The sequence below is a fragment of the Orbilia oligospora genome, assembly GCF_000225545.1.
Source record: "Orbilia oligospora ATCC 24927 unplaced genomic scaffold scaffold00110, whole genome shotgun sequence".
NCBI lineage: Eukaryota > Fungi > Ascomycota > Orbiliomycetes > Orbiliales > Orbiliaceae > Orbilia > Orbilia oligospora.
Genome location: NW_011645667.1, coordinates 297362 through 315623, shown reverse-complemented (window position 1 = coordinate 315623; position 18262 = coordinate 297362). Strand labels below are relative to the sequence as shown.

General features: G+C 44.3%; 5 protein-coding genes across 5 annotated transcripts; 3 read left to right on the top strand and 2 right to left on the bottom strand.

The window, feature by feature from the left end:
• Positions 1 to 1680: 1680 nt before the first annotated feature.
• On the top strand, positions 1681 to 3747 carry AOL_s00110g96 (uncharacterized protein; the record flags this gene model as incomplete). The annotated part of the gene is made up of 1 exon (XM_011126786.1): positions 1681 to 3747. One exon carries the CDS (start codon positions 1681 to 1683, stop codon positions 3745 to 3747), a length of 2067 nt encoding a protein of 688 aa, XP_011125088.1.
• A 204-nt stretch (positions 3748 to 3951) lies between these two features.
• AOL_s00110g95 (uncharacterized protein) lies at positions 3952 to 6769 on the bottom strand (the record flags this gene model as incomplete). The annotated part of the gene is made up of 6 exons (XM_011126785.1): positions 3952 to 4270; positions 4333 to 4904; positions 4964 to 6261; positions 6336 to 6390; positions 6458 to 6698; positions 6762 to 6769. The coding sequence occupies 6 exons, from the start codon at positions 6767 to 6769 to the stop codon at positions 3952 to 3954; spliced, it is 2493 nt and encodes an 830-aa protein (XP_011125087.1).
• Positions 6770 to 7178: 409 nt separating this feature from the next.
• On the bottom strand, positions 7179 to 8359 carry AOL_s00110g94 (uncharacterized protein; the record flags this gene model as incomplete). Its single annotated transcript, XM_011126784.1, has 3 exons — positions 7179 to 7387; positions 7468 to 8195; positions 8286 to 8359. 3 exons carry the CDS (start codon positions 8357 to 8359, stop codon positions 7179 to 7181), a joined length of 1011 nt encoding a protein of 336 aa, XP_011125086.1.
• A 4708-nt stretch (positions 8360 to 13067) lies between these two features.
• AOL_s00110g93 (uncharacterized protein) lies at positions 13068 to 14083 on the top strand (the record flags this gene model as incomplete). The annotated part of the gene is made up of 2 exons (XM_011126783.1): positions 13068 to 13417; positions 13498 to 14083. The coding sequence occupies 2 exons, from the start codon at positions 13068 to 13070 to the stop codon at positions 14081 to 14083; spliced, it is 936 nt and encodes a 311-aa protein (XP_011125085.1).
• Positions 14084 to 16624: 2541 nt separating this feature from the next.
• On the top strand, positions 16625 to 17494 carry AOL_s00110g92 (uncharacterized protein; the record flags this gene model as incomplete). The annotated part of the gene is made up of 4 exons (XM_011126782.1): positions 16625 to 16675; positions 17008 to 17228; positions 17329 to 17389; positions 17471 to 17494. 4 exons carry the CDS (start codon positions 16625 to 16627, stop codon positions 17492 to 17494), a joined length of 357 nt encoding a protein of 118 aa, XP_011125084.1.
• Positions 17495 to 18262: the final 768 nt, after the last annotated feature.

Sequence of the window (18262 nt, the reverse complement as noted above, 5' to 3'; positions counted from 1 at the left end):
TCGTGTGGGCAGTCAGGAAAACATGTGTCGCAAGACATCATATCTTGTGGTCTTCTACCCATATAATGTTACACAGACTGACATATAATACCAATAGCGATAGCGCTACTATGTAGCCTTGAGACCAACTCACAAATTCCAACTACGCAGGCCGTGAAGATTCGAGCATCAGCATACTATAATATTAGTTCGTAGCAAGCAATACCGCCATGCGAGACGAATTCTCTCATTGCGAACTCGAGAGATACCTATTCCGCCCCTAATCCGAACTTGGCAAGGCCTAATAATGAAGGAAAAAAAGCTAACCAAAAAGCTAACCAAAGCAAGGGTCCTCAACAGATCAACAGAAGGTTGCACATAGAGCTCCACCAGACTATTCTGTTATAGTCTGGTGGAGCTCTATGTGCAACCAACAGAAGATGCTCCTTGATGATACCTATCACATTCGATAGTGGTGATGTAGAATTGATATCATGTTCTTTCGACCGTCCTTTTGCAGTGTATCACATATATTTACGTATATACCTAGTTATTATGGGCATGATAGCTCGGATATCGATGGCTATACATAGCCGAAGTAGCATATTGGCAATCAGATATATCACATATATATCTCATTTATCTTCGATTTCTGTATCCGGCGTAGCCTCAAGTCTAGATCTCGGTATAGGACGGGATAGACCCAAAATAAGTTCTTCAAGCGAGCTACTAGTGGCGAATTTCTCCCCGCCCGCGTGCGAATTCGACAAGAATATAAAGTTTAGATTCCAATCGTGCATACATGCATATGTGCATAAGTGGGGCTAAGATTCATATGCATTGTGCATATATCCATACACCTTCCAATATAGATCTCTGGTAGCGCTATAACCAGCTGTCTATAGCGACACAAGAACTTTTTTTTTTTTTTTTCAAGAAAAAGTGGGAAGCGGTGTTTAAAAGGGGTTATGATATGCAAGGTCTCGAAGCAGGTTTACTCACCCGCCTATCCTGATGATTTATATCGATATCGTGCATAGCTGAGCATCGCTTAGGCCTAATGGTCCGATAAATTTGTTTAATACCACGCACCTAACAGAGATTTACATGCAATCGATCGAGCGATCGTAGGCATAAACACTAGCTAGTGAGGCAAGGGCGGGCACTAACGAGAATTAATATTAATGTTCCGCTCGAAGATCACTTATCGCTAGCAACTCTGTATACATAACAAGCAATATTCACGACTTGAGGGTCATTAGTACACTCAACAATTCAATTTGGAGTATAATCTTTGGAAGGATTCAAAGTCGGCCGCTAACCGACTGATGATCGATTGAGCTGACTGAAATCAAGATATACGCGCTAAGCTCGAGCTTATGAAGTTTGTTTGAGTCCTGGTAAGCCTTTGAAGGGGATGGAATGTATATATAAAGATCTCGACTTTTATCGATGCTTTGCTAGAAATTTATCAATCAATCAGAACCTTCAGGCTTTCAATCTTCAGCAAGTTAAGCTCTATATAATATATACAACTTTACTATAGTTATGTATAGAGCCTTTCTATAACTACTTTTTGGTACTCTCTTGATCCTATCTTTTATCAAAAATCGAATATTCTTCTTGGAAAAGAAATCCTCGGGCTATATATACCTTTGAGCGTTCTGTATTCATTACACCTCATATTATATTTCATTCGTAATGGATACGCTAGATGAATTCAAACCTTACATTGCCGGCCGCTATGATACAACCGCGGACCTATTCGCTATGGCCGGCGCTCGAAAGGTCTTTGGCCCAAAGACCACCTCCCTCTGTATCGCCATTTGTCAGGCCAGATCTATCGGGCTGACATCCTCAGATGCAGCTATGGCCCCGCCTTCGATGCGCTATGATGCTGATCCCGGTGCTGGGGCGTACTCTGCCACTGATGCCTGGGCCGCAGGCCCAGAATCCCCTACTTCACCCTCTTGTTCTATTCCATCTTCTCCGCCGACTAGCGACTCTGAAGAGGATTTATCAGATGCGCCATCTCTACCTTTGGCTAAGGCCCGCACTTTGAAAAGTGCTTCCTTGGATAGCTCAAATTCTACGGCGTACACAAACGTCCTTACTGCCTCGTTAGGCTCCAGACCCGCAGCATGGGATGATGAAATAGCTCGATTCATTATGACCCATTTGCCTAGTCATTCTATAGAATTGACCGGAACTAACTCTCCTCGTTCGGCGTTCGCAAAGGGAGACGTTGATAAACTATTCTTCCCACTCCCTGATAACGGGTACGGTGTCTTTGACCTATACCCAGCCGTTACCGCAGACCTACCCACTGTAATTTCAGAGTACCGCAAATACTACACTACGGGTACCGCACCTGGTATTACCTGTGATGCAGATAATTTGAGAATAGCCTTCGCTATGATGGGAGCAGAGCCTGGTTCCGTCTTTGGTCGTCTATGTGGCACCCCATATGTAACAAAAGGCATAGTTGAGAAGGCTCACTCAACTCTTTGGCCTCGTCGGACTCGCGAATCCATGAACGGCCATCCAAAGCTTTTACCACTCGCCGCAAAATTGAAACTATTCGCTGACGCCTGTTCGATCTCTATTACGGAAGCCGTTATCAAGAACTTAGAACCTCTAACCGGATGTTTCAACCTATGGTGCTGCCCCGGCGTTGGTCGTGATTGCTGTCAAGCGCATACCGACCTCTCAGTGTGCATGGTGTATGCCGATACCGCTTATCCTACCGATCACGGTCCCGGCTGGCAATCTGCTGTCATCTCACAAGCTTGTAGTGTGTCCATGCTCCGCGGATTAGCGACTACGCAATGTGCGGACTCATTATTGGGGAACGCAATAGCCGGTGCCGCCGTCGCGCGTGATCCGTTCTGTTCTTATCGCCAATCAACATCTGAAACCTTCAAGTCTCTCACATCTCGCCATGCCTCTGCGCCGGTGGGTGAAGCGCCTGCTTTAACTGCAGACGAATGGACCGGATACCATATAGCCCGGTATATAGACTCAGGTCTAACCAGCCTCACTGCACATGGTACTCGTCTCGCCTATGAGCACCTTCCCGGTAGATTCACAGATTCCAATTGCCGGTCCACTCGCATCGGAACACTCTTCCACGATCTCTGGGATGTGCCTTTTGATTGCGTTGGTACAGGGTCGCCAAACTCCGCGATAGCTTTCGTGGTATCCGGAGCCTTGCCGAGTTATACAGCACTCTATAGAAGGCTAATGGGTGACATGCTATCCTGCGCAGAACTGTGTCTCGAAACCGGCCACTATCGGCCTTTAATTCATGCAATTGGCACGATGTTATTTTCCGAAGCCACCGTTCGCTATGCAAATCTATTGCAAGATAGCAGCACTTGGCGACCTATACCGCACCCTCGAGTATTCGTAATCAGCCCTGAAAACGCCTACTGGGACCTGGCAGTCGGCACCGGACGTGCTCTGGATATGACATCCACACTTACCAAGGTCCTCGACCGTTTCGGGATGACCTGGCCTGAGGGAGCAGATTACCTCAACACCGCTCCGCGCGAGAGGTCCTCTGTGGCCATGCGGGCTTTTTACGCTGCCTGGAAGTCTACAACATCTGCTTGTAAAGACGAGGATCTGTTAGAGCCAATGCGCCATCTTCTCGCGTATCTCGTTCATTGGCGCGACCTACCTTTGGGTATGTATGCTCAGTATTTGGACGGTCTTTTTGGTTTAGTGGGTAAGGAAGAAGATGTGGTTATGAATATTGCAGGGTAGAGTGTGAGGTAGATTACTCATATATGATAGTTGTTAGATTGTTCGCTTTATATTGCCCGCTAGTTATGCGTAATTGACTAAAATTCCACCCAATTATATTAACAACGACAAAAAAAAGAAGAAAAGCTGCATCCATCTCATGTACATCTATATCAAGTATGTACCTAAGCACTTAAGACCAATATATCTCTGCAACCGAAACATCTACCTCCCCCTCCCAGCCCCGCCAGCTGGCGGTCCAAACCTAATACCCTGATCCGGCGTCCAAACTCCACCACCCTGGACCGTTGGCACAGACGGCACATTTAGCGGTCTTTGCGCCTGAGGTGCTGGTAGAGGTGTCGCTGTTTCAGATTGCCTAGTTGGCGCTTGTGATCTTGTGGGGTACCGAGAAGGTACAGGTTGTGCTTGAGGCTGCTGTACTGGCTGCTGCACTGGTTTTTGGTGTTTTTGGTATTGTGCTATCGGGGCTGCGGCGGGTGTCGATGATATTCTGAGATTAGACATTGCAGATGTGATATCCCTATTCGGCTGCGTATTAGTACTATAACCCAAGGAAGTAGTGTTGAATGCGGGGATCCTTACATTTCCATCTGTTCTGCTTCGTACTTCCTCGCATAAACAAATCCCTTAGCTTCCTGTTGTAGCCTCGCTAATAATTTGGCAAGGTCATTATAAAACTTCCTCCCGCTGTCCAAATTCCCAATAACTTCTTGATGTTTTGAGTAGGCCGTTTCCAGTGTTTGCAACGCCTGTTCTCGCTCTTTGAGACTGTCGTCTACCTTCCTGCTCGACACGAACGCAGTATTTGCGTCTTTGATCTTTGTCGTCAATGAATCCTGCTTTCGTTGTTCCTCTGCCTTGAGAGGTTGGTATTCATCATACGCTCGCAGGCGTTCTGCAAAAAGTGTTTCAAAGTCGGCGGCCTCGATAGGTTTTAATGGTTGTTCTAGTTCGATTTTTCCGGCTTCGAGAAGTAGGGCTTGTGTAATATCATCCGCTTTGCCTCTTTCACGGATTTTTTCAATTAGGCGCTTTCTGGCGGATTCAAACCGTGAGGTTTCGTCAAGAAGTTGTCGGAGCTTTGTGGCTGTTTTGTCGACCTGAACATTCATCTTTGGGCGGCTGGAATTTGGTACGAAGTCCCGTAAGCCGGCCTTTTTGTATTGTCAGCATCGACATTCCTGTCCCACCAGGAATAATAAAACGAACTCACATCACTACCCTGCATCAGCCGCAGGGACGCCTCAAACATTCGAATTTTCTCCATAATAAGGCGGTCCGAGTTATCCGCGCTCTGTATGATGCTGCCGTACTCCTCGATTTGTTTGATAGGGTTTGATTCCACCTCTTTCGATGGCTTTCGTAGCCACCTATCAGTCCCATGTCTCTGTCTCATCTTTTGATCTTCCTCCTCTTCCAGTCTGAGAATCTCCACGCACTCTTCGTACACAGTCTTGTCGTTTGACTTGATCTTTGTCACGTCATCATAGGCTCTGAGAAGCCCTTCCACACCGCCTGTTTGCCTAACTTCTTGAACGTGTGCCATGAGTCCAGGCGGGAGACCCAACGGCTTTTCCAATGCCTCCAGCGATCCCGGTAAGTTGAGCGATTGCAAGGTCTCTCTCAACTGCACCGTCAAGGTTTCCAATTCCTCAATAATATTATTCACCGCCCGATCTCGCCTTTCGACGTATATGCTACCCGCCATATGGACAGCGAACGGCACCAAATTCTGAAACAACGGTGGACCGTACTCCCCACCAGGCACAAGCTTCGCACTAGCCTCAGTAATCTCCTTGGGCACCACTGGCTTCACCATCGAAGCTCTCTGTAAAACTGCCAGTTCAGCCTTCGACGGCACGGGCGCCAAATATATCAAATCGTTATCCTTCTCCGCCCTTCGTAGCGTATCCACAATCTTTTGTTTCAGACCCTTTAAGTCCGTTGTAACAACCTTAGAGACATAACTCTCCTCCCTCAATCCCTCATTCACGCACTTAAGTGCATCCTGCAATCTTGCCACTTCTTCTCCATACTTCGACTTCTCAAGGGCATCACATGCGGCTCTATACTGCGCAGCCGCAGCAAAATGGTGGTGTTTGGCGGTCATATGATGAATCCATTCCGTCGACACGGTATCAGACTGCTTCGCAATATCTCTCGCTTCAGCATAAAAGTCGTTAACTTTTGCTGCAAGCTTAGATATCAAAGAGTCCTTCATGCCGTCCATTACAGCCTTCTGCCAGAAACATTCTTGCGCCTGTGCTAACATTAAGTTTTCAAGTGCCTCCAGGGTCATGACATCCATGTCTTCCGGTGGCAGGGATCGCATCGTGGGAATAATCTCGGTACGGAGGTGGGCGAAGGTTCCGGCGGCGGAGGAAAAGTAGTTGCAGGCTTGTCTAAGACCATCGGAGGTGGAACGGGAGACTGAGACTGCAAGTTGGGAGTATAAAGAAGCGAGATTGTAGATTATATTCGCGCGCTCAAATTGTAGATTATTCTGGGTAACTGCTTATGGCGAATATGGCGTTAGAATATGATGATGTAGTCTGTCGGTGAGGGTAGAGGAGGGATGTTCTTACGGGGACGCTGGGTGTTGTATCCTAATGCCGGATACCATGTAAAATCTGCACCGATCTATAGTATTAAGCATAGTTGTCAGCATACATCTCGCCATAGGATATCGAAAGGGAAAGGTTCGTACATCAACCGGAAACTTCCCACTGGCAGCCGATAAAACGGCAGCATAGGCTCCCAACTTCGCCAGCTCGCTGCCATGAGCATCTCGAACATTAACAGCGTCCGAGCGCATCTTATCGATAGTGACCAAATCGGTCTTGAACATATCAGGATGTTGGTCATATTTAGATGATATGTAGGATGTTATCGCCGTCGAGAGTGGCGGGGTGAGGGGTGCTGATTTGCGGAAGGGAATGTGTAGAGGACTACATGTAGATATTAGTTCGATGTATCTAGGGAGTTGGAAGGAAAAAAGTGGCATAACTTACGTCGACATGGTGAAAACACGCGCGGATGTGAGCCTCGATCGAGGGGTCGGGATGGTCTTGTATGGTTTTGAAGATAGAAAAGGACAAAACCTGAAGGGGACGAGTACACAAGATACCTAAAGTGGTTCCCAGCAACACAGCAAAGCAGCTTGGTGACGTCGAGACCCACTATATTCTTGGCTTCACGGCTTTCTTCATACAGCGCAGCCCCTGCAATCCCTACAACCCCAGCTCGTCTTGAGGTTATAAAACTGAAAATTAAAAAAATTAAAAAAATAAAAAAATGCGATTGCATGCTAAGAAATAGGAATAGGCTACATTATTAAATCAACCCATAGATGCTACATGGCACAGACTAATACACTAACTACACAGTAAACCCAGAACAACCATATCATGCATTTCCAATATGGAGGACTACTTCGCCAGTTCTTTCTTTACAACCTCTTCAGACCATTGCCAAAGTTTACTCCACTCCTCCTCATTTTGATACGGCGCACCAAGATTAATCACCTGTGGGCCCTGGTATTTCCATAACCAATTATTCCGCGGCATCAAATACTGTCCATGAATCCCATACTCCGGCACACGTGGCGACGTCGCCAGATACGTCTGTGTCGCAGCCCCTAAGCACAGCTTCCGCATTAGAACAACTCTCTCATCTTTTAAAAGCAAAACATAAATCAAATGCTCGGAGGGCGCATACCATCGGTAGTCTTCATAGCAAACCAAGTATGCAAAAAATTCACAATCCTCTTCGTAATAAACCCAAACATATCAAACGCCTCATGAAGTCCCAACTCCGTACCTCCAACCCATCCGGGATGAGGGGCATTAACCCATACCCCCTTCTCTCTATATCTCCTATCCAATTCCTTCGCAAAATATAAATTCGCAAGCTTCCCTTGTCCGTAAACCTTCATCGCATTTGCGAATTGTCCAAGATGTCTAGGCGCATCCGCGTCCTTTGGACGCTCCGTAATGGAATTGTAGTCAATCGTCGGAGAAGTCATGGTTAACGCTTTGCTGGTAGTACAGACGATTCGCACATCGTGTGTTAGACTCGCAGTCTTCTCGATCAATGGCAATAACGTCGTAACGAATGCAAAGTGTCCCAGGTGGTTTGTATAAAACATCGGTTCGTACTCCCATTCTGACGTCCATTGATTTCCGAGGACTCCAGCGTTCGCTATCAAGATATCTAGCCGGGTTTCTTTGGTCAAAAAATCATCGGCTGACGATTTAGCGGTTTTGATTGATCCCAGATCAAGGTTGTGATAATAAAGTTTTGCATCGACCCTTGCAGCCTTCAATCGGGCTTGGAGGGTATCAATTGCTGACAAGGCGCGGGATTCGCTGCGACAGGCGAGGTATACAGTTGCATTGTGGGAAGCTAGGAAGTAGGCAGTTTCAAACCCTATTCCAACATTGGCGCTTGATATTAAACAAGCAGTGTTAGGTCTCGATGACGAAGCTTGATGCTGTATAAAGCAGTTGGGAATACATCAATATGTCAATTCTTACCCAGTGACTAAAGCGACCTTGCCTGTGAGGTCGGGGATATCGCTCGGACTGAAACTCAAAGTTGGCGACGACATTGCAATATTTTGGTTATATCGAGGAGAAAGGATAGTGGTGAGCGAAACTTCATGGCACGCACGGGCTTTAAATGTTTTAAGGCCACGAATCGTTAGAGTTAAATCTCTTATGCCATAAGTTAATACCGCGGCGTATCCAAGAATTAGTCCAAGAATAATAAACACCCTCAGCTGACAATTCCCCCCTTCGCAAAATGCACATCGAATTGGATAAGTAAGGTGTGCTTCTAAGTACTTTCAGTACTTTTGTGTATCTCTCAGGAATGTGGATCGATCGGGGCCCGGGAAGACGAGACAAAGTTCAACAAAAAGCATGTGCATGGACAAGGTCATACAAGATCCTGTCGACCAGCTTAAGGCTGAATTCCAGTTCGGACGGAATGGAGCACTGTTGTGTTATGTAACCGGGGTGCGAGTTAAGCCGACTAAGCGATCCAGCACCAATTCGTGGTCTGGGCACTCATTTGAGAACTTCAAGCGGAGAAATTTAAGCATTCATACGGAGGGTTTCGATGTCTCGATTGGAAAAACGCGGCGTGTTCGAACAGGTATGCCCCGTAGGCGCCGATTGACTACCGTACAAAGTTGATGTAGGACCTGATTTTTGAGGCCGTGACCGCCGGTGCTGGTGGGTCTCGTTTATTCAATGAGGCTAGCTTCCGGACCGCTACAGTCCAAGTATCTTTGCGGATTGGCATCAGATTGACCCACTTGCGATTCGATTGTCGATAGTTCAGCAGATGGTGAAAGCTTAGATCTGTGGAGCACTTTTACTAAACATCATCCCGTTGAAATGGCCTCGGTCACCTGACTAATTCGGGCTTCAGAACTGCCCCTATGCTCAACCATCAATGGCCGCCATGCACGACATATATTATAAAAAATTGTGATAATTGGTTCAATCAAATCTCCTGACTAAGGGCTAAATAAATTCATTATTTTCATCAAGTTACCATCTTCGCTTCATTCGCAAGTAAGCCCCAAAGTTATCCACTTTTATATGGGAAATCACTTTTCCTAGCTATGACCAACACCACCGTTTCTTAAGAGTTCATCGAAGTGACGTCATCGTAAATCAGAAATATTCCTCGTGGTCGCGGCGTAGGTGCCGACCAAACAGTGCTGGTCCCCGACGATCCCTTTGTATGGTGTCTCACTTGCCACCGATTTCGATGCCCAAAATCCTCACGTGACTACAGCTTTTTGGTGGGAGGCTTATAAAGAAATTGTGAATGTTTAGGTAGGCCTGTGGGAATTTCGCCTCCCCAGTTTGGGGCTATCCAATTTATTCCTTTACAGAAAATATTCTTAAATGAATGATGAAATGATCGATCCGTCCTCGAGACATCTCGTTCTTAAACCCGAAAGAGAAACTTCCCTAATTTTCGTCGCACTCTCCCCAGCTAAAGATATTTCGAGATAGCTAGCTGTATATATCGCACAAATGACTGACTTGACGACCAACCGATTTGCATTGAGATTAAGCCCCAACATATCCACACTTGCACAGTGGGTGTCTCAACCAACAGTTTGTGCAATTCTTCTAGAAACACAATTAGTAAAACAATAGCACTAATCTACAGCTTTCATGTCGACGTCCTACGCTATAGCGCTAGCCATAGGCGTTCTATGATATGTTAATACATCGGCTAGGATTCGTATAATTGACACAATTCAGCGTCGTTAGGTTATACGTTACCATAATTGTATTCTAAATAAGTAGCTCTGTCTTCCGTAACGTTAACCCGATAAACCTGGATTTATGGAGCTAACTTAAGTGATATCATTTGCTTGAGATTGATTGCATCACTTCTTCTATCTAGTCTATTGCAAACATAATTGGATGACCTGACGGGTTTATCATATTCGTATGTTTTGTTCTTCAGTATACATAGTAGATTCGAATAACATCTCCATCAGCCAAATCGCGGTCTTCAGCTCGGTCGGCTGAGGTACGGATAGTAAGTTTAAGATAATTAGGCTTGACTTGGCCTCGATTACCTGAAAGGCTGGAGGGTCCAGGGTTTGGCTTCGAGGCACTAATGAGCTGCTGCATATAAGTATCAAATTGCAAACCCTAGCCATGTCTCTGGTGAAGTCTTTACTCATGAATATTGAAGACTCCTAAAACAGATTTCGGAGTTATTCCTGAAGAGATGATCTGACTTGACCTATGGGTAGTTGGCATAATTGACGATTGTTTTTGATATCGATCACGATGTATTAAACGGCGTACAAAATTTGTAGAAGGAAGCTCACTTGAATCAATTACGAAATGTATTACCACAGTCTTCTTCTGAAAACGGCACTTTTTTATACTACCTGTATTCCAAACTGAAGTTTACGTTAATTTACCAATAAAAGTATAGACGATCGGAACAGGAAATGCGTTGCTTCGTTATATTCCCCTTTTGGGAACACGAAGTGCAGAACACCAACATCCGACAACACATATTTCCCCAAGCTCGTTCGAGGACGATTATGGTTACGAGGCTGGATTATGGTCTCGGATGGCTGCTCTGCGACAGCCTCTTATCCAACGGTGATGTCAACTAGGCTACTTCCAACCGACCAAGTTCTCATTCTAAGCTCCTATACGAAGTTAATTTTTGCAGCACTGGAGAAGCTCGTCACATTTGTATGCATTTTAGCAATATTTTTATCACGTACATATATGCAGGTAGTGAGGTCGAACCGCGAAGAATAGGAAAGGGAAGAAGATCCAGCGAGAATGAATTCATGAAGACTTAGCAGACGCGATTCTTCTTCAATATGCGTCCGGATGAGTTAACGGTGTGAATGTGTTACTCAGGTTCTCTTGAGGACAGACCTGAGCTGAATATTAAACAACTTTGGACATCTGTGATCTACAGATTAAAAAGTGATGGTCAAAAATCGAGTCAGCAACTTAGGCCACCGAAGAAAACTTAAATAACTCCTCTGAATTATAAATTCGAGAGAATATTGGGTGATATTTATTGCAACCGGAAACATTTTCATATACCTACAGCATGTTTCCCAGAAAACTTGAGGTCTTCCACAAGCGGGAGGAGTGAAGGAACAAACGATAGCAACAGGATCCAGAAGCAAAGTTAGTACAGTCATGCGGAAGAATATTCGAATTTCCACCCATGAATACTTCTAAACATAGTTTTGTAAGTTGTTCCGGAGCAGAGAAATCTATTTTCTATCGTAGATTATCATTGTATGCTACCACTAGGTAGCTGCCAACTGGAGAGCCTAAACAAAGTGATGCCTCCCTTTGTGACGTCTGGGAACGAGACCACTTCAAACTGAACTCATTATATCGAATTCTTACTCCGGATTAACAAGGAAGTCATCATCTACTCACATATTTATACAATTGTCTCGTACCCAAACCTGGAAACTTATACCAGTGCAACGTTTTTTTTTTTTTTTTTTTTGAATAGGTATTATCTCTTCACTCCCCACCGATCGCGGCCACCCCAGGCCTTAAACCCGATTCAGTAGCAAGTACGTACGCCAATAGTAACACGCACGTTCTCAATGACTTATATATCGCCCATAGTCATATTCGAGTCTCATATTAAATGATTATAATAGAGCCGGAGGGGCTACAACTTGCTAAGTTTTTATCAAGATGGGGAATTTCGACGGTTGACGAAGATTGGTCTATAATTACCCGCATCTATGACTGGCCACAGTTAAGAGGATCGACCGTGGACCCGACGGTACCAGGTGGTTAATTAACACCCATATAATATAAGCTTCAGACCCTGAGTGCAACTGGCGACCCATGCTTCGAAATCAGCCGCTACGGATCTTCCAACAAGACCTCTTCAGTTGTTGGCAGGGTAGCTAAGGCCGAAGTAACGTACGTTTGGCACCTGGATACGAAGTTCAATATTAATTTTGGATGAACGAGTAATAGCTCAGCCTGCAGCCCACGCGCGCACTAAACATACAATTATAGAGTCCGGAGGTCTGGCCCGATATCATTGACCCTGATCAAAATATTAACTCTGTTCAAAATTACCATCAAATTGAAAAATCTGACGTACATCAACTTCGTTTAAAATATCTCAACGTAGTAAACGTTAACTCCGAAGTTAAAAAGATTATTCGGTAATATATGTAATATCTCAAACTTAAGCCAGCTTGCGTGCATAACCTCCCTGCCAACTCACCTTGGCTCACAAGCTCTGCAACCTTAATCCAGGTGCTAGTCTCGCGTATAATGAAGCTAAGCTTGCCAAGCTACGGCTGACTGGTCAACTAGGGTTCAACAGATCGATTAAGTTGCGCTCTTCCCGGAAAATATCTCCATAAGTTTTGATCCACCTGCACGTCAATACATACTCTCGAGCTCCAATTCGCTGGAAATATCATTTATTCAATGTTGAAGTGTCTTGGTCGTGGTGGGAACCCCCAGTGTGACTAGGCAGCCATCATGCAAGCGCAAAGCTTGAGTGTTTTCACAGGTGTTTTCACAATCCGCGTGAACGCCTGAGAATTAATTAAGCTGGTTAAGATTGTTACACAAGCACCAGCAGTATCAGGATATAACTAGTATAGTAGTAGTAGTCTGTACTCTATTATAAAAGCATCTACTAGTACTCCCTTTTAGTGTCTCTTTCCTTCCAGTTCTCACCGCAAAAGCCTAACGGAAACAGCGCATTAATACAATCTTCGTGATTATATTGTATATATTATATTTCTTCTCAGTATGAAGTTCCACGGAAGCCTCACGACATTTACCGCTCTCATTGGCCTCGCCCATGCACTTCCAGCCGCTCATCCAGCTGCTATTCCAGCAGAAGGACTTACCACTGAAGACATAATCAAACTATCTGAGGGTTATTCGCCATCCAATTTCAATGGAAGGAAGCGTGACGGATGCCACTCCAATAACGTCCTCCGTCGACTTCGCGACAAGCGATATAGCGAAAGCGCAAGCGCTTTCTGCTCCAAATTTATTCAATCCACAATCACGGACACCGTGCTTGTCCCGGCAACTATTACGACTGAAGCAACGGAAACGCCACCACCTACGTTTGTAACAGTGACTGACGTCTCGTACGTATACACCGTGCTGATATTCCCTAATTCCAAGGGTACACAAATCGGACTCATGCTGACCATTAGTTACTTTTTAGTATTTTGACCGAAACAGATACTTCCACCTCAACCTTATTCATCCCAACCACAGACGTTCCTATCCCAAATATCGTAAAACGCTCCCAGATCGCTTACCCTTCATGGCTCTCCACTCAATACTCTCCACCCCGTGTCTCTAGCGCTTGCTCCTGCTTCATCGCCGCTCCTTCCAACCCCACCCACGTCACCAATACCATAGTCACGGGCACAGCGACTGCCTTCTCAAAAACCATAACCCTTCCGCCTGTTGTCTCTATAGTCACCGAGTCCGTAACCACAATAACCACAATAACCTCAATAGTTGGGACGTCAAAGATCATAAACTGCAAGGTGACTCCAGCCTGTCGTACCGCCAGTGCAGAGCCTATCGACTTTCTCACCGGTTATACGTACGAACAATGCAAGACACGATGTCTGGAAACCGAAGGTTGCCTATCGATTCAGTTCGGGGTTGCGGGGAGCGTTCCGGGAGTATGCCTTTTGTCAGCGTCGACTGTGGAGAATACTTATGGGGAAATTAGTCGGGAATCGCCAATATGCACCTGGTGGTATATGGACGATGTGGAATGTATTTATTTGGACTAATAAAAGGGGGGTGTATACAACTGTTTCTCAACGAGAATATATGATGACTTTATATAATGTATAGCTGGTATATTAGCTTTGACTTTATATTTCTATTTTCATCGATTAATAAGTGTATATATACTAGTAAAACTTATGTTCCATATAGATGGGCATTCGACCTATGTTCCTGAGTCCCTGTACATAAGTTAACTCGGATCCAGGCTCGGTTTGATCGGCCAATATTTCCTCCTTGGGAAGCAACCGTGCCCGACATCGGAATGGGGATATTCACCCGGGCCATCATGGATTTGGATGTTCAGCTGTATATGTATGAGCCCAGGCTGCGCTTCAGTCTCTAAGAATAGAGTTTTCGCATGGCTGGGGATTAGCATACTCTTGACCACGTCGGGTATTAATTTACCTATTATATACGGGATTTAGTCCTGAATAAGGGGAGGCTGTTGAACTTCCAAAAGACGGATTCGGATAGTTAGCAGTTGGTTCGCTACGTTCCATCTTGATGCTGCCGAATAGATCTCGATCTCGAAGCCTGGGAAGGATTTAATATTGATATAATGCATGATGCCATATATGCATATGTTGTAGACATGTGTTGCTCAGGCAATAACACCGCAAGATCCTGTTGCGTTTTAAGCAGCAGGTCTTGTCCGTGTAACCCTACAAACACTTATTTTTGATACAGAAACATGCCCTGTCGATCCAGTTCAGCTCTTTATCTGAATGTTCAGTTCACAGTATTATTATCTCCTGCCCAGTTCTTTTTGTGATTTCTTTTATTACTTGTCTGTTTAAACGGTTATGTTCCCTGTTATGTATCTGAAAACTAGGTAGGCAATAGTTTAAGTATCGATTTGTAGATAATATACTGGTGCTAGTCGATCTACATACGATTTCTTAAGCTTACATTGTCTATATATATTCTAGATACCCCCCGTCTAGTTCAGCTATCTATATTCAACTTAATTTGAAGCCCGCAGCTTTTATTTTCTCTTTTAGTTCATCTATACTATTTCATTTATTACTATCTGCTCAGTATTTAACCACATGTACCCGCTGTCGTGTATTTAGAGACTCAAGCAACGATTTAAATATCGAGATGTATACGCCTTGTAACATTTGTACAAATCTCTGTACGTTTCTTTACAGTATGGGCTTCATGTATTTTTATATAGAATCAATGGTTTCTAGGACATATGATTTGTAATAAAGCGTGATTAGCTGTAATCGATTATATCGGCCTATTCTGGGAATAATTTGTGTGCGAAGATCGAGGTAAATTCCACGATGAAGTCTAATTTTGGGGGGGTACTATTGTCTGCCCCAGAATAAAGCGAGTGACTTCTGTAAACCGCCTCCCATGCTCCGGAAAAATATCCAGCGGTGTGTTTAGCAGTATACAGCCCCGTATATATATATACCTGGGCTTTAAGATCCAGATATTCTTTTCTATCCTAGGTTGGCTACGAAACTGAGTGAACAAGCACCAGCGCAAGACCTCTATAAGACAACACCTTGACGCCCACCTTCGCCAAAAAAAAAACCACGTGACTATTCTCATTTTCAAAATCCCAACCGTCCTGGAAGATAGGTCACTAAATTTAGATCTCAGAATTTCCGTTCGATTGATCCAAAAATCAAGTCATTTGGAGAAATATTGAGCTCAGAATCACGATGAATAGTTTTGCGATGATAATTGCGATGTGACGTTTTGTATCTTCCCGCCAACACCACAATATAATGTTGTTCTCCATATAGTATCTGTATAGTAGTCAACTGTTGTTCTTCACAGCCCAGCAGTCCATTGAACATAGCAAATGGTATTACAATATAAGATTTTGGATTGGATAGAGAGAGCTTTTCAAACGCCATTATTGAACCCTTACTAAGAAATACTGAATTTATGCGTCCAGGAGCTGTACTGATGTCTACATCTTAGCTTTGAAAGCTTGATATCCATATAGCAAGTCCAAATGTCTATCAGGCCTTCACAAAAACTGAAATAATGCTTCGATCTGTATGAAACTAGAAGGATGGTACTAAAAGAATCTATTAAATCCAACTTGTCCAATATCATGAACGGAGATGTCCTCTCAGTTGCACTGTAGAAGTCCCAAAAGCCAAGTTTCCTAACACAGAGAGAAAGTCACATGACCAACTCGTCGAGCAGTCAAGCCACAGGGCATGGCTGCCCTAACTAACCGCCACACCACAAAACTGCCCCAAAAAGGGCACATCAGCGTTCCAAACCAGTGGCTAGTGTCCCACATAATTTTAAGCCTTGGCGAAAAGCCTGTATGGTGCACCCCCAGCCCAGCTAGACAACAATCCCCAATCAGAAACAGCATCTCCAGTACCTCTTTTTTGCTAGCCCTTTCGACAACCTTTTTTGACGACCTCCCCTTTCCCTCCGTCCCCGACGAAAAGATCCCCAGATCTAAATAAACCGGTTGATTATTCCGATACTTCCACGTTTTTTTTTTCGACGAATTTCACCTTTCGACGCCGTCTTCTTTTTTGACGAATTAAATTTTATTCAATATGTCGGGATATCTTGGAAAGGACAGCAAGGACTCTGGTGATGCTCCAAAGGTTAGATTGAACCTCTCTCTCTCTCCCTCCAATTTCTCCGGGCTCGAAAGGAAGAGATGAGGTGGAATATAGAACTGCTATAAAGGGGATTTGAAGAAAAATAAAGGAATAATGGGGGGGAAATGCTGCTAGTACTTCTCAAAGATGAAAGAAATACGAAGGAGAACGAAGCAGAAGGAAATATCTCAAACCCAACCATCGAGGGGGGGGGGGAGGCTATATAATCCTTCTCAGAGGATATAAGAGATATGGAGAATGGGGGGGATTTCGACTATATAATCATATTAAAGGAAACAAAAGATCCAGGAACCTAACGCCTTAAAACTCTCCAGGAACACCGCATCCGCATCACCCTCACATCCCGCAAGGTCAAATCGCTAGAGAAGGTCTGCAAGGAACTCATCGAGCGCGCCCGCTCCAAGGACTTGCGCGTCAAGGGACCCGTCAGACTACCCACCAAGAACCTCAGAATCTCCACCCGTAAAACCCCCAACGGTGAGGGTTCCAAGACATGGGACTCCTTTGAGATGAGAATCCACAAGAGGTTGATTGAGTACGTACCACCTTTTATCTAACCTACCTATCATCATTTACCCGGATATAAATCTGGGGAGAAAAGAAGACGGCAGATTACTAACTAGAAGGAAATTTAGTTTACAAGCCGGCACTGAGGTCGTCAAGCAGATCATCATAAATATCGAAGCTGGCGTTGAGGTAAACCACCACTCCAACCATCTATATACCATCAATCATGAATCACCAAAAATTCTAACCAATATATAAAAAACTAAATAGGTCGAAGTCACCATTGCCGCATAAATTTAAATTTCTAAAAATTTAAAAAAAAGCAGAATACCCTCCCACTTCCTCCCTTTTCTGTTACATAAAGCTTCTACCATTAATTCCAACTTTTTCCACCTCCAAAAAAGAGGGAAACATTCTCACCCAAACCAACCCCTCATCCGTCATTCTTCCAAAAAAGAAACACACTTTTAGAAAGTTTTTTTTTCAATGTTTTTCTTCTTCTCGCTTTAGGTCGACAACATGTCATAGTCGTCGACTCTTTAAACCCTCCGTCTACCCTCCCTTCTCTTCTTTTAGGACAAGAAAAGCAGAGAATACCGTGGGGAGGGAAAGAAATGGGAACGGGTTTAAAGCCTACACATCTCAAACTTATCTTCTCTCTTCTTGTCCAAATCACCCCCGGTCTCCTGTTTCTGTTTTTTTTTCATCAATTTCCTTTACTTGGTATTACTATTATGCGTCTACTCATGGTCGTTGACGAAAACGTCGGGTTTTTTTCCTCTTTTTTTTTTCATCATTGTTGAAACACACTTTCTTCACTTCGAAATGTGGATATATTCGGACTTTAAAATGAAGATTTTATGAAATGAAATCATACTCAAAAAACATCCATATATTTGACATAGTCCGGAGTCCTCATGCTACTCTTCACGATAATTGAAAGGTATATACTTAAGTACTTAAGTACTAGCTAAGTAAGATATAAAGTTGAGGAGTCCGGTGACGAGACAAGACAAGATCCACCATGTAAACCCAATAGAGACCGACTTATACATAGTACAT